Source organism: Mustela nigripes, chromosome 7 (assembly GCF_022355385.1).
Source record: "Mustela nigripes isolate SB6536 chromosome 7, MUSNIG.SB6536, whole genome shotgun sequence".
Lineage (NCBI taxonomy): Eukaryota > Metazoa > Chordata > Mammalia > Carnivora > Mustelidae > Mustela > Mustela nigripes.
This window is the reverse complement of record NC_081563.1, coordinates 1,904,940-1,920,899: the sequence shown is the minus strand read 5'-3', so window position 1 is coordinate 1,920,899 and position 15,960 is coordinate 1,904,940. Positions and strand designations below refer to the sequence as shown.

The 15,960-nt window shown below is 53.0% G+C and overlaps 1 protein-coding gene across 1 annotated transcript in view; it reads right to left on the bottom strand.

Moving 5' to 3' along the window:
* The window catches only part of DCDC2C (doublecortin domain containing 2C), a 152,664-nt gene that overhangs the window by 107,200 nt on the left and 29,504 nt on the right, over nt 1-15,960 (bottom strand). The window contains exons 4-7 of the mRNA XM_059407515.1: nt 11,717-11,789; nt 11,446-11,574; nt 6,315-6,452; nt 3,468-3,510 (exon numbers count right to left, since the gene is read on the bottom strand). Coding sequence (XP_059263498.1) covers nt 3,468-3,510; nt 6,315-6,452; nt 11,446-11,574; nt 11,717-11,789 — 383 coding nt within the window. The remainder of the gene's footprint in view (nt 1-3,467; nt 3,511-6,314; nt 6,453-11,445; nt 11,575-11,716; nt 11,790-15,960) is intronic.

Genomic DNA, 15,960 nt, shown 5'->3' with positions numbered 1-15,960 from the left:
TCTTCAGCTGCGCGCAGCCAACTTCCCTCCTCAGGTGCCAAAGAAGAGTGAGCTCTTCCTTTGCAAAAATATCCACGAATCTCTAGCGGCCGCGCTATCTTTGTACCTTTCTGGGAATACGGTAAGTTTCCACTTCGACTCTGAGTCACACCCACGTCACCGTGAGGACGTCTGCAGCAACAATGCCCAGCGCGTGCGGGGCCAACCGCGCTCGCCTCGGCCGAAGAGACAGGCGACGCCCGCGAAGCCACACGCGACGCCTGCGGCCGTGCCCCGTACGCAGGAGGCGCCCCACTTCCCACGGAAGACAAATCAGAGAAGTTGAGCGAGAGACGAGGCCCGTAAGGAAGCCACGGTGCTTGCCGTCACGTGGCTGCTGAGAGTGATTCTAAACCCAGCCTCAAAAAGGAAAATAACAAAATAAAAGAAAACCCAGCCTCGTGCAGCCAGAGAAGCCTGGCACGTGGGCTAGTTTCCTTCCTTAGAAATGCACCTGTTCCTCACACGGGGCAAAAGTTTGTACGTGGGGCGTCTGGGTGGCTCAGTGGGTTAAGCCACTGCCTTCGGCTCGGGTCATGATCTCAGGGTCCTGGGATCAAGTCCCACGTCGGGCTCTCTGCTCAGCGGGGAGCCTGCTTCCTCCTCTCTCTCTCTCTGCCTGCCTCTCTGCCTGCTTGTGATCTCTCTGTCAAATAAATAAATAAAATCTTTAAAAAAAAAAAAAGTTTGTATGTACGGAGTTCTCAGCCCAACATATTACACAGACCTCCACATGCAGAACAACGAATGAGGTGAGACACCTTGAGAGGCGTTTGTACAAGAAAAGCACAGATTTTACATCAACCTTTGTCATAATCAATGCCTGTTCTGGTCTTTTAGAAATTCCCTCTTTTTTTTTTTCTGGAATAAAACGTGTTTGCTCTGCCGTTACATGCCATGCCTTGTCATACATCACAGAACATTTTCAACGATAAGATCTAGTTTTTTCTGAAATAACACATTTTATTTGCATTGCAGTGTGTGAATGTCTGTGACCCTCATGTTTAAGATCCTTCCCGTTACACAGCGTCCTTAAAACCTGTTATCGTTCCAAAAGAGAGCAGAAAGCATATAGAGGGTATCAGAACAAACACGTGCCGCATTTTAGACCAAATAGAACAAATATTTAGTAAGATATTTAGTAATATTTAGTAAAATACCCCCCTCTCCGGACCCAGAGCCGCAGTAGCATAATGAAACAAGGACATAGCGAAAGCCATGACGACCCCAAACCCGTGGCTCCGTTCTCTGTGCCCAGAGGCTCCCCAGATCACTCGAGTATGGGACTCCAAGGTTGTGCCACTCGGGCTGTTTCAACATTCACAGTCAATGTCCACACCGCACGTGGAGACACCCGTGGAGGCAGCTGAGGAAACGGAGGCTGGACACCTGTGCACATCCACGACGGCTCCCTCTCCACCTGGAACGTCGGCCCCTTCTCTGGACCACGTGGACCTGCGCTCTGCTTGCCAATGTCCCCATGTCCACGACCCCCTCCTGCAAACCACGCTACACACGAGATCCCACGACCCTGAGATCGTGACCTCACACAAGCGCTCTGTCATGAAATACATCTGCACGCGAGGAAACGCATTCTTAGGGCAGAGTCATGTCTATCCATTCTGCATTCTCGACGATTCTCGTCCACTCACTCAATCAACAAACACTTAATACCAAAGGCAACCTGTAGAGAAAGAAAATTGAGAATAAATAAGATGAAGAAAGGACGGATACCCAACTCTTGTAGCAACATGGACGGGACTGGAAGAGATGATGCTGAGTGAAATCAGTCAAGCAGAGAGAGTCAATTATCATATGGTTTCACTTATTTGTGGAGCATAACAAATAGCATGGAGGACATGGGGAGATAGAGAGGAGAAGGGAGTTGGGGGAAATTGGAAGGGGAGGTGAACCATGAGAGACTATGGACTCTGAAAAACTAACTGGGTTTTGGAGGGGCAGGAGTAGGGGGTTGGGTGAGCCTGGTGGTGGGTACTGTGGAGAGCACCAACTGCATGGAGCCCTGGGTGTGGTGCATAAACAAAGAATTCTGGAACACTGAAAAGAAATTTTAAAATTAATTAATTAATTAAGAAAAGAAAATAAATAAGACGATCATTTACCTCAGGAAGCTTCCAAAATAACAAGAGTCAATTCAGAAAATCCTTAACACCAAAGCCAGGCAAGGACCCCATGAAAAAGCAGCATTGGAGGCGAATCTCATCTATAAACAAACATGCAAAAGTCCCTCACAAAACTGAGCCAAACATACTCAAAAAGGCATCTTTTCGCAGTCGGGCTTTTCCAGCAAAGGCAGTAGGGTGAGGCCTGCAGTCGTGAGCTCGGGGTGAGGAGTCAGGTCGGCTGTGTCCTTACCTCGGCGACACTGAGCTCCTCCAGGACCAGCGCGGACGGGCAAGGGCTGGGCTCAGCCAAGGCTGGACTCTTGCCGGCAGATTCCGGGTGGTTCAGACGGGTGAGGAAGCCAAAGTACTTCCAAGACAGCGGCTAAGACGGCGGTTATGACATTGGAATGACGCCAGGAGAAAAGCCACGGGAAGGTCTGGCCGTGAGGTGCGGGGAAGGAACAGCTCAGCACATGGGGGCCCTCCCAGCAGGTCGGTCCCGGGAGGGAGGACCAAGCCAACGGGCTGGGAGCTGGGGACGGCAGACACGCGGGAGACACGCCACAGCTCTGCTGAGTGAACGATAAGGTCCGTGCGGCCACTGAGGTAGCATCTTACAAGACGGCGGGGGCCCGTGGTCATCAGAGCGGCGGGTGATAAGGACCCGTAAGGCCACCAGCCTCTGGCGTCTGCCTGTCCTTCCAGGCTTCTGTCCTGACGCGCGCGGCCGCTCCTCTCGTCCCGGCTGTGTGTGTCACACTGCGTGTAGGCACGCACACACACGTGAGCGCGTCTCGCCTCTGTGCCTGACGTGCCCCCGCCCCGCCCCAGGCCCAGGGTGCACAGCAGGCCTGGCCCCTCTCCCTCCAGTCTGTCCCTACGCCACACGGATTCCACCTCACGCTCACTGGGTCATATCACGGACGCCTCCGGGTGCCTCCCAGCGCCGCACCCTGAGCTCCCCCGTCTCGTCGCCGCACGCACAGCGGGAAGCCTGACGCCAGCACTGCACCCAGAAGCTCCAGTCCCGCTGCGGGGGCTGCCCTGGGGGCAGGTTTGCCAAGTGTCCCCAAGCCCAGTTCTCCCCTTTACTGTGTGAAAGGGACTTACTTTCCTTAGAAAGAGAGAGCGTGAGCAGTTGGGGCAGAGGGAGAGGGAGAGGGGATCCCAAGCAGACTCCACACTCAGTGCAGAGCCCGGCACGGGGCTCGATCCCACGACCCTGAGATCATGACCTCAGCCAAAATCAAGAGTCAGACACTCAACTAACGGAGCCACCCAGGTGCCCCAAAAAGGACTCACTTTTCTCTTCCCTCGTGAGCATTTCTCGATGTCTGCATACTTTCTGAAAGACAAAAGATAAGTCAGCTAGAACTTCATAAAAGTCAGCCAAAATACATCTTCCTAAAAATGCAGGCCTTAGCCGTGGCATTTGGGAGGGCAAGACCCCGTGGAAGGCACGGTGGTCCCCCACGTCACGGGCTCACATCAACAGCATCTCCCAGCCTCTGAGCAGAAGGGGCCCTCACTGAGGTTTGCTCAGTATCCTTCCTGGAGACCTTGGGAAATCCGACGGTTTCCATTTCTATCAGGGTGGGTGGCATTCTGGCCCGAGGGTGTCGTGTCTACGGACACGTTCTGCCCTAAAGCTTTTATACAGTCCTGGAGGAAAATCCTAACATGTTTGAGGGTTTTGGCCGTTGATGGTCACTCCCACAAACACGGGTTTTTCATGCAGCTCTAATGGGGACCTGTGACACACACGCCATGTTCTCCCTGCTGGAGAGGAAGCACGGCTCGGAGACATGAGGTTCAGTGAATGTGGCACCACTGACCAGGGGAGGAGCAGAGACCCCAGCCCCGTCCAAAACCCAGCCCAGCTTCCTTCCACCACGTGGCAGACCCCCCCCACCCCCATCTAACTGCCGCCCTTCCCTCTGACGCAGCCCCGAGAGCACATCCCGCCAATTCCTCTGTAGGGGCTGAACCCTGCCAGTGCTACACACAGGAAGGAACACACAGGCACCCCGCTCTCCGGCAGGAGGGCGCCTCTGGGGACCACGCTGTGGGTGGGGAACGGACTTCAGTCTCTTAGCAACTCGGGGGACTCTCTCCTCTTTGCACAGAGAAAGATACTTAAGCAACCAACAGACCCAGTTCAGGGTCCACACATGAACAGGGGACAGAGAAAAACAAAACACATGGACGGGGGGCTCTTGTGGAGAGCAGCGGACACGGACACAGAGAGGACCAGCACCGCCGTCCAGCAGCCCCTGAGGTCCTTCTACCCACGGTACAGTTAGGACAACCAGGAACAAATTAACACATGGATAAAATCAGGGAACAGCCCTGCTTGCCAGGCTCGGAGGCAGGCCCCCAACCTATCCATATGCTAGGCGGTCATCGCCTACGGACAGACAAAACAAGCCATTCTCTGCCTCAAGGTAGAAACCCTAACATCGGCTGAGGGCAAACAGGCACAACACGTCTCAGGTCCCTCGGCTCTAGGCCGGGGAACTCATGGGTGTGCAGGAGTGAACTGCCTGCCACCTCCAGCACAAGACCAACTCCTACAGTCCTCTGCTCGAGATGATGACCATGAGCAACGTGACGGAGAAGCAGCCACGGGGAGGGTCCCTGACAGGTGTCCTCAGACCACTGCGGCCCCACATGCCGTGCGAACACAGCCAGGGGCTGAGCAGTCCAGGCTGCAAAGTCCTGTTCGAAGCTGGAAACCGTTCCTCCCAGCCAGACCCGGACATCAGGAGCTCCCTCGGGGTGGGAACTGGGGCCACGCACCTGAGTCACACACCGTGACCCCAGCCTGCTGAGAGGAGGGCTACTTGTAAAGCGCAGCGAGGCACGGGACACCCAGGTACCAAATCAGGGAGAGGCAGAGTCCCGCCGTCCAGCGCAGGGGACAAAGGGCGTGGCTGACAGGGCACAGTCCCCCCGGGGCTCACAGTCCCCCCAGGGCTCACCATCCACTGGCAGGCACACCTGAGGCTGCTCCCCTGTCATCCCGTGCCCCACCGTGTCATCCCACAGGACCCAGAAGCAACGAACTCAAACACAGCCCTAATATCCAGAAGCAACGAACTCAAACACAGCCCTAATATCCAGGCTTGAATCTGGGCAACAAATTGAGGATTTGGATCAGTGTACGCCTCTGAGCTCCGGCCTCGCAGGTCACCTCCTTCCTGACTCCCCATGGAGCCGGGAGACCCAGTAGAGACACACGGTGGAGCGTCAGGAGCTCCGCCACGGAGGGCCCCAGACTAATAGACCCCAAAGTCTCCTGAGGAAGCGTCAGATGCAGCTGTGCCCTGGGAACGTATGTCAGGCCGCCCTGTCAGGGGACTTCCAGGTTCTTGAACTGCGAGACCAGCAGACGGACAGAGTCCACGCCTGTCCACGTGAGCAAACCTGCAGGTTCTGGGCAAGCAGGTCCGCGCACGAGGCTGCGGGGTCCTTCAGAGCAAAGCCCCGGGCATCCCTCGGGCAGGAGAACATTGTGCACCATCACAAGAGCTTTTCTGGCCAAACTCAGATGCCAAGCCAGGGAGTGAGCAAAGCCCGAGGAGTGACAGTCAACACTCTAGCTTTCTCCGGTGATGGAATGGGAGACCCCACCAATGCCTATGTCTCCCTCATAGACGTTCCCAAAAGTCCACACACACACACACACCATGGTGCACCTTTAGCTGGGCCGGGATCCACGGTCAAAATCACTACGGTTTCCACCAGGAAAGCCTGCCGCCCCACAGCCACTCCAGACTCCAGAGCAGGGAACCCGGGCGAAGGAAGAAAACAGAACCAGGTCGTGGACGGAGGCCGGGCCATCCCAACCGTGTCCCGGGGCCCATGTGATCTACACACTGATGCTCGTTCTGTCCGAGTCTCCCAGTGTCCCCCCCGAGAAGAAGCCGTACATGCAACACAAGGGCTCCCTGTCCTTCTCACAACATCACACAACAGGGAGTCTCACGCCTCCCTGTGAAAATCCAAAACTGTGTCCTGTATGAAACAAGAGTATGTCGCTTCACTCCGGAAAAGCAGCCAAGAGCTGAGCGGATGTACTTGGGGGCAATCCCGGGGAAAAAGGCGAACTCTCCCAACTCAGGAGGGCAAGGTAGGAAGCGGGCTCACTGTTGGACCTCGCTGGGCACCGTGGAGGACTTCCAGTAAGGGAAATATTTGAAGGTCTCCAGTCCTGCGGCCACGTAGAAGTGGTTGTCCTGTAGGTCCTTTGAGTTCTCCAAGAGATGCCCGTTCATGGTAAATAACCTGTGAACAGAGCGAGAAGAGATGGCGGGAGAGTCAGAGCAGCGGCCGCGGGCTGGGGGCCCTTCCGCAGGCGATGCGACCGGGACGGGGGCTACCGGCGAGCGCTGAACACGTAAGCAAGTGTAATCCAAACGGGCTCATTAAATCCCGTGGGAGCTACCCCTCCAAGGCTAGGTTTGCTTCCCATTTTTAGATTTTTAATTAAAGTATATTTTCAATTATGTACAAGTACTCAGAGGCCCTTGAGAACATTTTAAGCTCTTGGTTGGTGTTCAATTAATTTTAACGACAGCAAAAATTGATACAAATTGGCTTGTATTATTCTAATAATGCTTGGAAAACAAACCGGTATTTATTAGCAAATAATACGCCTTTTTATAAGCCCCAAACGACTCATATTTGCCTACTTTTACTCTCGGCTGGCAAGTGGATTGGCAAGTGTCCGTCCACTCGTTCTTTCACGTAGGACATGATTCGACTCACTCAATGCTGAGCATCTTCACGCGCTGGACAAGGTGGTGCCGTCTTGGACATAAATGCGAGTAGAGAGGTCACCCGGGTTTGTACACAAACCTATCAACACAAATGGGACCAGCGAAGGGCAAAGACCCAGACTTCCAAGAGGAGGAAACCAGACTCAACGGAGGCCTCACAGAGGTGGGGGCACGAGAGGGCTGCAGAGGGCGGGCGGGGTCCTCTCGGGAAGACGGGCAAAGCCGTCCGGGGTAGCAGGAGGGGCCAGAGGCCAGAACACGGGGTCAACTGTCGCTGAAGGTGAAAGGCACACGCAGAGTGGATTCTGGGACGTGGAATGTTCTAGGGAGAAGAAGGGATCCCTGGGGTTGCCGCAGTGATTGGAAGTTGCCATGGAAGAGCGGGCAGGAGCTGGGTGCCAGCCATCGGCCGCTGACCAGTGCGGGGGCATCACGCCCATGCAGCTGATGGAGGAAGGGGCCCAGCCTGAGACAGGAGGCTCGGGCCGGACAGAGAGGGTGTACGCGGGGATCGGGGGTCTGGGCAGCGATCCGGAGCGGGCAGAGGACACGTTCCCGCGGAAGAGGCTGAAGCCACAGAACCGTCCTCTGCCCATCAGTCCTTCTCCAGCCTCAGCATCAGAACGCGGGAAGGCTGCTAAGACGCAGACGGCGGCCCCGCCCTCACGGCCTCCCGGCCCGATCCAGGACAGAGCTGGACGCGCTTCTCTAAAAACGCCGGTGTCCCTGTGGCAGCGGCTCCGGAACTGCGTGAGGACGGCTGCCTTAGACCAGCCCCGGAGGGACAGGAAGACCTTCCCGACAGGAGACCACCACAAGAAGCCACCGACAGCCGCCTGGGCAGCAGGGGCCGTGACAAGGAGCACAGTGCCGGCAACTCTGTTCCTCTCCTGCCAGGGCCCTCCTGGGACCGCTGGTGCTTCCCTGCACTGGGGACCCAGACGGCCGGTGCAGGCGTCCCCAGGACGCAGTCCGGAGCCACAGACGCCGGCCGCAGGCGAGGGGTGGCCGGAGGCCGACAGGGCGGAGGGGCAGCAGGGCCGTGCGGGCTGGAGGACGGCGTCTCCTGCTCAGGGCGGCCGGGTGAGGCCGGTGCGTCCCCCAGAAGCAGACGCGTCCGAGCAAGTGGGCCAAGAATTTAATACATACATGAAAACACCGTAAGTGCGGTAAGAGGAGAAGTTACACACAGGAAACAAGAAAGTGTGAAGAAGAAACAGAAATATGGATGTGAACACTGAGTCGCGGAGACAACTGGTTTGGGCGCCCCGCGGAGGCCGTGCCACGGCTCCAGCCGCTGCCGGGAGGGCAGGACCGAGGGCGAATCCCGGAGGCGGTCGGCAGGAGAAACACCGCGCACGGGAGAAAGGCCCCGAAATGAGGGTGAGCGGGACCGCCGCTGCCCGAGAGAATCTCAAAACATAACAAAAGTGAAAGGGAGAGAAATGTGTAGGAACGAGGAAGATGAACTTCACAGGCTCAAACTGAGTCACTGAGCGTCACTAAGGAGGGAGCCCGGGAAATCTCACGGGCGGGCGCGTGGACACGCTCACCCCCAGGAGGGTCCTCCCCGGACGAGCCGGGACAACGCGGCCACAGCCGCACCCGCACCAGAGTCTTCAACAGCAGCACGGAAGGCCCGAGACGAGGACCGGGTGTTTGCGAACCTGGAAGGAAAGAACTCGCAGCCGCCGACCCCCCGCGGAAACGGGAAGGCCCGGGAAGGCCCGGGATGGCCGTCGCCGTCACCAGGCTCCCCGGCCCGACTCACCCCGAGAGCGTTTCTACAGGAAGGAGCCGAATGGCAGGAAAAGCCCCTGGAGGACACCGACGCGGGGTCACGTGCCACGGGCGACCACGCACGCTGCCACAATCCGGGCTGTCATTTAAAAAAAGGCAAAGAAACCCTCCTCAGGATAACCCGAAATTCAGACCGTGGATCACGGCAGCGCGATGGGCCTCGTTGAGGGGGGAGCCCAGGAGAACGCACCGAGGCCTCTGGTCCCGTCGGGGAGGGGAAGGAGTCAGTCCCGCGTCTGCGAAGCGGGAGACAGTTGCGGGGGACATGGAGTCTGGGTTCCTGTCGGGGGCCCGGGGGATCCTCGGCACCGTCAGCAGAAACGAGGAAGGGGCTGTGCGAGGCGACAGGTCAGGCGGAGGGCGGTGGACGCAGGGAACCGAGCTCTCGGCAGTGGCAGAGCAGAGGGGAATGGACCCTGGAGCAGCTCAAGTCGGACGTGACAGCACAAGTCCCGGACATGCCAAAGGGGCTACGGGTCTTCCCTCCAGCGGCGGGAGCCCCGCAAGGATGAGACGCGTCGCCCTCGTGTTTCTCTGAATGTCTGTTCTCAGGAAGCTCAGTGTTCTCTGCCGTGATGAGACCATTGGTACTTCCAAGCATTTCTTTCATTCCCAAGCTCTGCACCTTTTCTACATCCAACCATAAAGAACTGGGCAGAGGTGGAGAGAAAAACCAGAAGCGTATTAATCGAATGTCCTGTTTTCCCTCCGAACCTCCTGTTTCCTTGCTCGCTTCGCCTCTGGCTTTCCACGTGTGACGTGCGATCAGTTCTGCCACCACCTCCGGCTCCGTCCAGGAGCGCACACACGTCCGCCGGCTCCGCGGACTGGCTCTTTCCTTCGGAGTAACACGCTGACATTTATCAACCTGCCTTTGGGAACATCTGGGTGCCCGCAGTCCTGGTTTTTAGGTCACATCGAACTTCCCTGGCACATGTGGGATCCCCTCGGCACTCCCTGCGCTCGCTAGGTTAACGACGACCCCGCGACTCTCGACGCCCAAGAGTTATGCTCTGCTCACACAGAAGCCTGGTCTTCATCACTGGCGTCACAACTGCCGATCGTAGATCAATTGCTTACGTTTTAACTGACCCCCCAAGAGAGACAACTGACCAGTGAAACAGGAGTGAATGTTTTGGCCCTTCCACCCCAACGCCTACCGTCATGGGGACCATCACGGTCCATACAGACGAGACTTCAGACACTCAGCATCACGTCTCAGACTTTTTGACTGAGAAGGTTTGTGCCTTCCCTACACTTTGTCAGCCCCTCCCATGTAGCACTTTGCGCATCCTTCCCCCCGGCCGTGTTCCCAACATTGAAGCCTCGACCTTTCCCTCTGCAGCCTGCTAGGCTGCTGCTCCCACTGTCCCTCCTTCTGGTCCATCGATCCGCACCAACCCCTTGGTCTAAGTCCACCAGCCTGTCCCTGGATTCACTCCCACAACCAGCCATGGCCGCCTCACCTCTGTCCCCCCTCTGTCCACCCCACCACTGTCCACCCCACCTCTCCCCAACCCCGTATCCTCATCCACCCATTCACCGTACCTAGCACATGGCAGATGTTCAATAAACTATGCTGAATGGAAAATGAAATAAATTAGTTAAAATAAGTGTGGTGGGATGCCTGAGTGGCTCAGTTGGTTGAGCGTCTGCGTTCAGCTCAGGTCATGATCCCAGGGTCCTGGGATGGCGTCCCACACTGAGCTCTCTGCTCAGCGGGAAGTCTGTTTCTCCCTCTGCCTCTCTGTCCCTCCCCCTGCTTGTGCTCTCTCTCTAGCGCTAATAAAGAAATAAAATTCTTTTTTAAAAATAAATAAATAAATAAAAATAAGTATGGTAAAAAGACAGTAAGTACCAATTATCTGTTTTGTGTGTGTTGAGTCTGAGGAGTGTTGGAGAGGATGTGGAGAAAGGGGAACCCTCTTACACTGTTGGTGGGAATGCACGTGGTGCGGCCACTCTGGAAAACAGTGCAGAGATTCCTTAAGAAATTAAAAATAGAACTTCCCTATGACCCTACAATTGCACTCCTGGGTATTTACCCCAAAGATACAGATGCAGTGAAAAGAAGGGCCATCTGTACCCCAATGTTTATAGCAGCAATGGCCACGGTCGCCAAACTGTGGAAAGAACCAAGATGCCCTTCAACGGACGAATGGATAAGGAAGATGTGGTCCATATACACACTATGGAGTATGATGCCTCCATCAGAAAGGATGAATACCCAACTTTTGTAGCAACATGGGTGGGACTGGAAGAGATGATGCTGAGTGAAATAAGTCAAGCAGAGAGAGTCAATTATCATATGGTTTCACTTATTTGTGGAGCATAACAAATAGCATGGAGGACAAGGGGTGTTAGAGAGGAGGAGGGAGTTGGGGAAATTGCAAGGGGAGGTGAACCATGAGAGACTGTGGACTCTGAGGAACTAACAGGGTTTTGGAGGGGACGGGGTGGCAGGTTGGGTGAGCCTGTGGTGGGTATTGTGGAGGGAACGGATTGTGTGGTGCATAAACAATGAATTCTGGAACACTGAAAAGAAATTTAAAAAATAAATAAATTTTTTTAAAGACAGTAAATATTGTCTGATTCAAATAGTTAAAATCAGAGTTAACGACGCCACATGGGGTCCTTGCCGGTCCGGGGAGGACACTCCCATGCAGTGACCGGGTCTCCCCCAGGGGACAGAGCCTTACTTTCGCACGCCTCCTAGAGGGAAGACTTTTTCCCCAATCATGGCCAGCACACTATTCCATTCCATCAGACTGAATTTGGGTACGATGACTTTTACAGGTGGGATAAATAGTCTTCCATTTGTGAAAACACTGTAAGAATAAAAATTTTAAAAAAGCATTCATTAGTGCCTTACGCTTGAGGGGGAACACTGGAAATCCAAAAAGAGACCCATAATTAGGGAACCGTAAGCAACATGCGATCTCCAGGCAGCCCTCAGATGGCCAGCCTGACCTGCCAAGGACCGTGACCGGCCGAGGACTGTCACCAAGAAGCTCAATGCTGAAAGCGTGGTGACACAGCGACTCTGCAGGGAAACATCTTTTCACAGACGATCCAATGTCCAGGTGAACAGGACACGACTCCCTTTAAATAACAGACCTCCACTGTGGTGAGTAAAATGGAAGAAAATGGTGCCCTTTTGGCAAACAAAGGGAGAATTCTGCCTTTAAAAATGCAGTTCCTTTCCCTTCCCATGGAGCCACAGTAATGTCCCACAGGAAATAATGTGCAATCCTCCGAAAAGATAACAGAAACAATTGATTTCACTCATGTAGTCTTAAGGCAGCTTCCCCATGATCCCAGTGGATTTATTTTGTTTTCTGCGTCGGGGCAAGGGGCTGGCGGTGGGAAGAATACTCAGTGTAGTTCTCCTGTTCATGAGGCTTTGCCACCTGAACCAAGTCACTTGGCAACAGTTTCACACTCTTGTAACTCAGAATAATGTAAACGATGAGTCTTGTTTCTGTAAGTCTTAAAGTAATAAATTACATTTAACATTAAGGAGCTCAATTTTACACTTCTGGCTTTCCATTTTTTACATTATTCATGGTTACTGTTATTTTGTTGTGGTTGTTTTCCTGTAATACAAATAATTTAAAATTGGATGAATACATCTCTTTTTCTTTCAGAGCAAATATAAACTTTAATACATTTGTGCAAAGTACAAAAATTCGGTTTTCTTTCCTAATGCTCTATGGCAAGGGGCTTCAAACCCATACAGAGACCACCTTCTTCTCTACGGAAAATACTTCCCCAAAATAAACCCTGGAAAATGTTCTGTGCAAGTTATAGTACAATGCATTTATGTGATAGCCCTCCTGCAGTAAATACTTGCCACGATGTTTTCATCTCTTGGTTTTCCTAAATGTCTTATCCCAAAAGTCTTTCCAAACATAGATTACTACTTGTAATAAGAGAGGTGAGTGTTTAAACAAGGTCATGCAGTGTGTCTGTCTAAATTTTTAAAGATACTTAACATGCATTCTTATACTGAGTGTGGGGAAATAGGCACTCTTACGAACAGAACTGTGTCCCCTCCCCAAGAAAAAAATTGTGGCGGCAGCAGAATCCAGCCGACTAAGACACACACACCTAGTGGGGCTGTCACTGAAAGTGTCGTGCTCTTCCTCAGAGCGAGTTGGTCACACAGACTAAAGAGACAAACAGGGTCCGTAACCACGGTCCCTCTTGTGAAATCCAACCCTGGAAATGGAGCAGACTCCTAGATAAAGACATTTCTCATAGGATTATTTACAGAAACAAAATATGAAAAGAACCTATAGGTCCAGGTACTGAGAAATGGTCAAATAAACTGGCACAGCCAGACAGTGATAAACTACGCAGCAGCTTAGAATTGTTGATGCAGAATTTGTATTTACAGGGGGTTATGGTCAAATACAGTTAATGCTGTAAACACACACACAAACACACACACACACTCACCCCAGAAGGTATGAAGAGACCATGAAATGTGAGTGTCCTTCAGGCTACGAGGAGGATCTGAGAAGTTGGACAAGGTGTTTTTATTTTATTCTTTACAGGGTTCCAGGTTCCCACATGTATTTATAATAAGAATGTAAAAATGGGGGGAAACTACCCATTTGAATATTTTAGTTTTTAAAGACCAAGAAAGGAAAGAAATGTTTTTTCTAATCTATAAATTAAGAAGCTACAAGTTCAGAGGGCGTGCCAGAGTTAACACAGCTCCCAAAGTTGCTGGTTGAGCTGAATAATGAACCAGAGCTTCCTGCTCTGCCGGAATTCGAGCCTCGGTCCACCTGCCACACGACACTCCAGGTGGTTGGATGACCAACCGACCCCACTGAGTACCCAAGAACGGTTTCCCAGGGAAGTCCCTGATGGAGAGGTTAGGGGCGGTCAAAGCCCAGCATGGTCAGATGAGGGCACATCTGAATTTTGGGAAACAGTGCAGCCAGTTACGTAAAGCACAGCTTATCCACATGTGCTCGTAAGGAACCATCTCCAAGACACACTGTGTGGTGGAAAAAAGGGGGCACCCAACAGTGTCTGTAGGACCCAAATGCTTGGGTCTGTGAACCTGTCCTGTAAGGATCCTCGAGAAGCGGTTAGCAGCCTTTGTCTTCAGGGAAGTCACTACAGATCTAGGGACAGAAGGTGGGAGGAACTCTTACTTGTAACACATACCTTTTAAAGCTGTTTATTTCTTTATCATGGGCATATGTTACTCTGGTCCCAAAAAGTAGTTAGTTTTTAGAAATATAACTCAAATAAGAGATGTTAAAGGCATAAAACTATACTCTATGCACCAGCTGTGATGCTCATTAAGGTTTAATAAATATTTTAAGTAGAACATATTTTAAATTACTAAATAAGAAATATTTTAAATTTTTAAAAAATAAGAAATAGCACATGGATCTAGAAATGGACCTTCCTCAGGTGTTGATGATGGTGATGATGGTGACCCAACAGGTACCATGTGACGCAGCTTTGCTTCGTGGCAGAAGCAGGACCTAAATCCAAGCCTCACCCTCCACACTTCAAATGCACGTGGTCTGGACGTGCTCAGTTCTGGGGAGACCCAGACAGCCAGGGGAGCCCCAGGCTCTCTCTCTGAACCTGGGCACACTCAAGCAAGCCACCCCACTACCACCACAGCTCCCCAGCCTGTGAGAAGGGAGAAACTCCTTTCTCCCTTGAACATCAAAGACTCTGGAACCCACCACAACTATTTCGTTTGCTTGCTTTTTATAGTTGCAGGTTCTCCAAGCAAACATCATCTGGTCTCTGTAGAGAAGACACTGCGTTTGAGTGGATATTTGGGTCCATCTAGTGGAATTTCTAGCACACCGATCTAATGCGTGGAGCACATGCTGCAAGTGTAAATGGTCCGTAATAGAGGGAAAAAAAATCCATCAAAAGAAGTGAGAATCACTGATATTTTGGTTCATGCCAAAAAAAAAAAAAAAGTAGCTTTAGGGATATGCCCTTTTGTCAGGCAAGATCCATAAGTCCATACTGTTTCCTAAGATTTCTAGTCACTCTTCAGAAAGGCGTCTTTCACAAACTTTGGAAATTCTGTGCCTCTCATCTTTTCAAAACGGCTTTCAGGCCTAGAGAAGGCACAGTGGAAAGACCCAGGTGCTGAAGGAGAGGTATTCTATGGAAATGATGGTCCAGGTTCTAAATAGACATGAAAAGGGGCACATGTGGCTAATCAACAGGTCATGTTTCCTGCCTCCTTCTGTCTCCCAGTCTGGGCTCTGAGGAGTCTAGCCATGGCCCCCGGCCCTTCCCTGGTCAGCACGCATAGGAAGGACACCGGGTCGAGGACATGGCAGGTGCTGACCACGGCCAGGACCAGACGCCCCAGCTGGTGCTATTCGGACACGGAGAGCCCACCCTTCTGCAGAAACTCCCCGGGATTCTGTGCCCTGGGAACAGAACATGGTAAAAGGGAGGACACTGGCTCCATCTCCACATCACAGGTTTTCATCATAGATATGATAACATCCCAGTACAAGAAGGCCTCGGAGAGCTCCTGCTCCAGGACCGACACTGGGCGGGGCTGCTGGTCGTGTCCCCAAGGAGCCCGCGGCACACGGGCGCATGATATCATCCATCCTGTTTTACAAGCAAGGGAGCCAATGCAGAGACATGGGGCATGTGCCAGTCACAGAAATAGGAAGATGAAAGCGGGATTTGAGCCAATGATGTTTTTGAGTCGAGTGTGTGCTTTCTGCAGCCCCAAATCTAAGGCAGACGGGCCCAGAGAGCCGTCTCGATCGCCCTGACACACAGTCCCAGGCACCTTGACCCTAACATCAGCTGTGGCTCCAGCGGGGAATGGAGACTCCAGACATCCCCCTCCTGCCACCGCGCAGGAGCGCGACCTGCTATAACCCCGCAGGTCTTTGCCTTTGGTCTTCCTCTGCCAGTAAGAGCTCAGTGTGGGGAAAGAGCCCGTAAGCTTCCTTTCAACACCCACCAGCGGCAACTGCCAGCTTTAAAAATAAGAGCCTAAGATTAAATTCTGTGTGGGAAGCCCCTTGCCTTTCCACCCCCGTGGAAACTGCTGAACAGCGGGGCAGCTGGATTGTTTTCCAAACCAGGGTTCCAGAGGAGAAAGGAGGGGCGGGCGGGGAGAGGGGTCAGAGGAAGGAGGGAGGAGGCGGAGGGCTGGTGAAGGTGAGTCTGTCCAGCTGAACTCTCGCTGT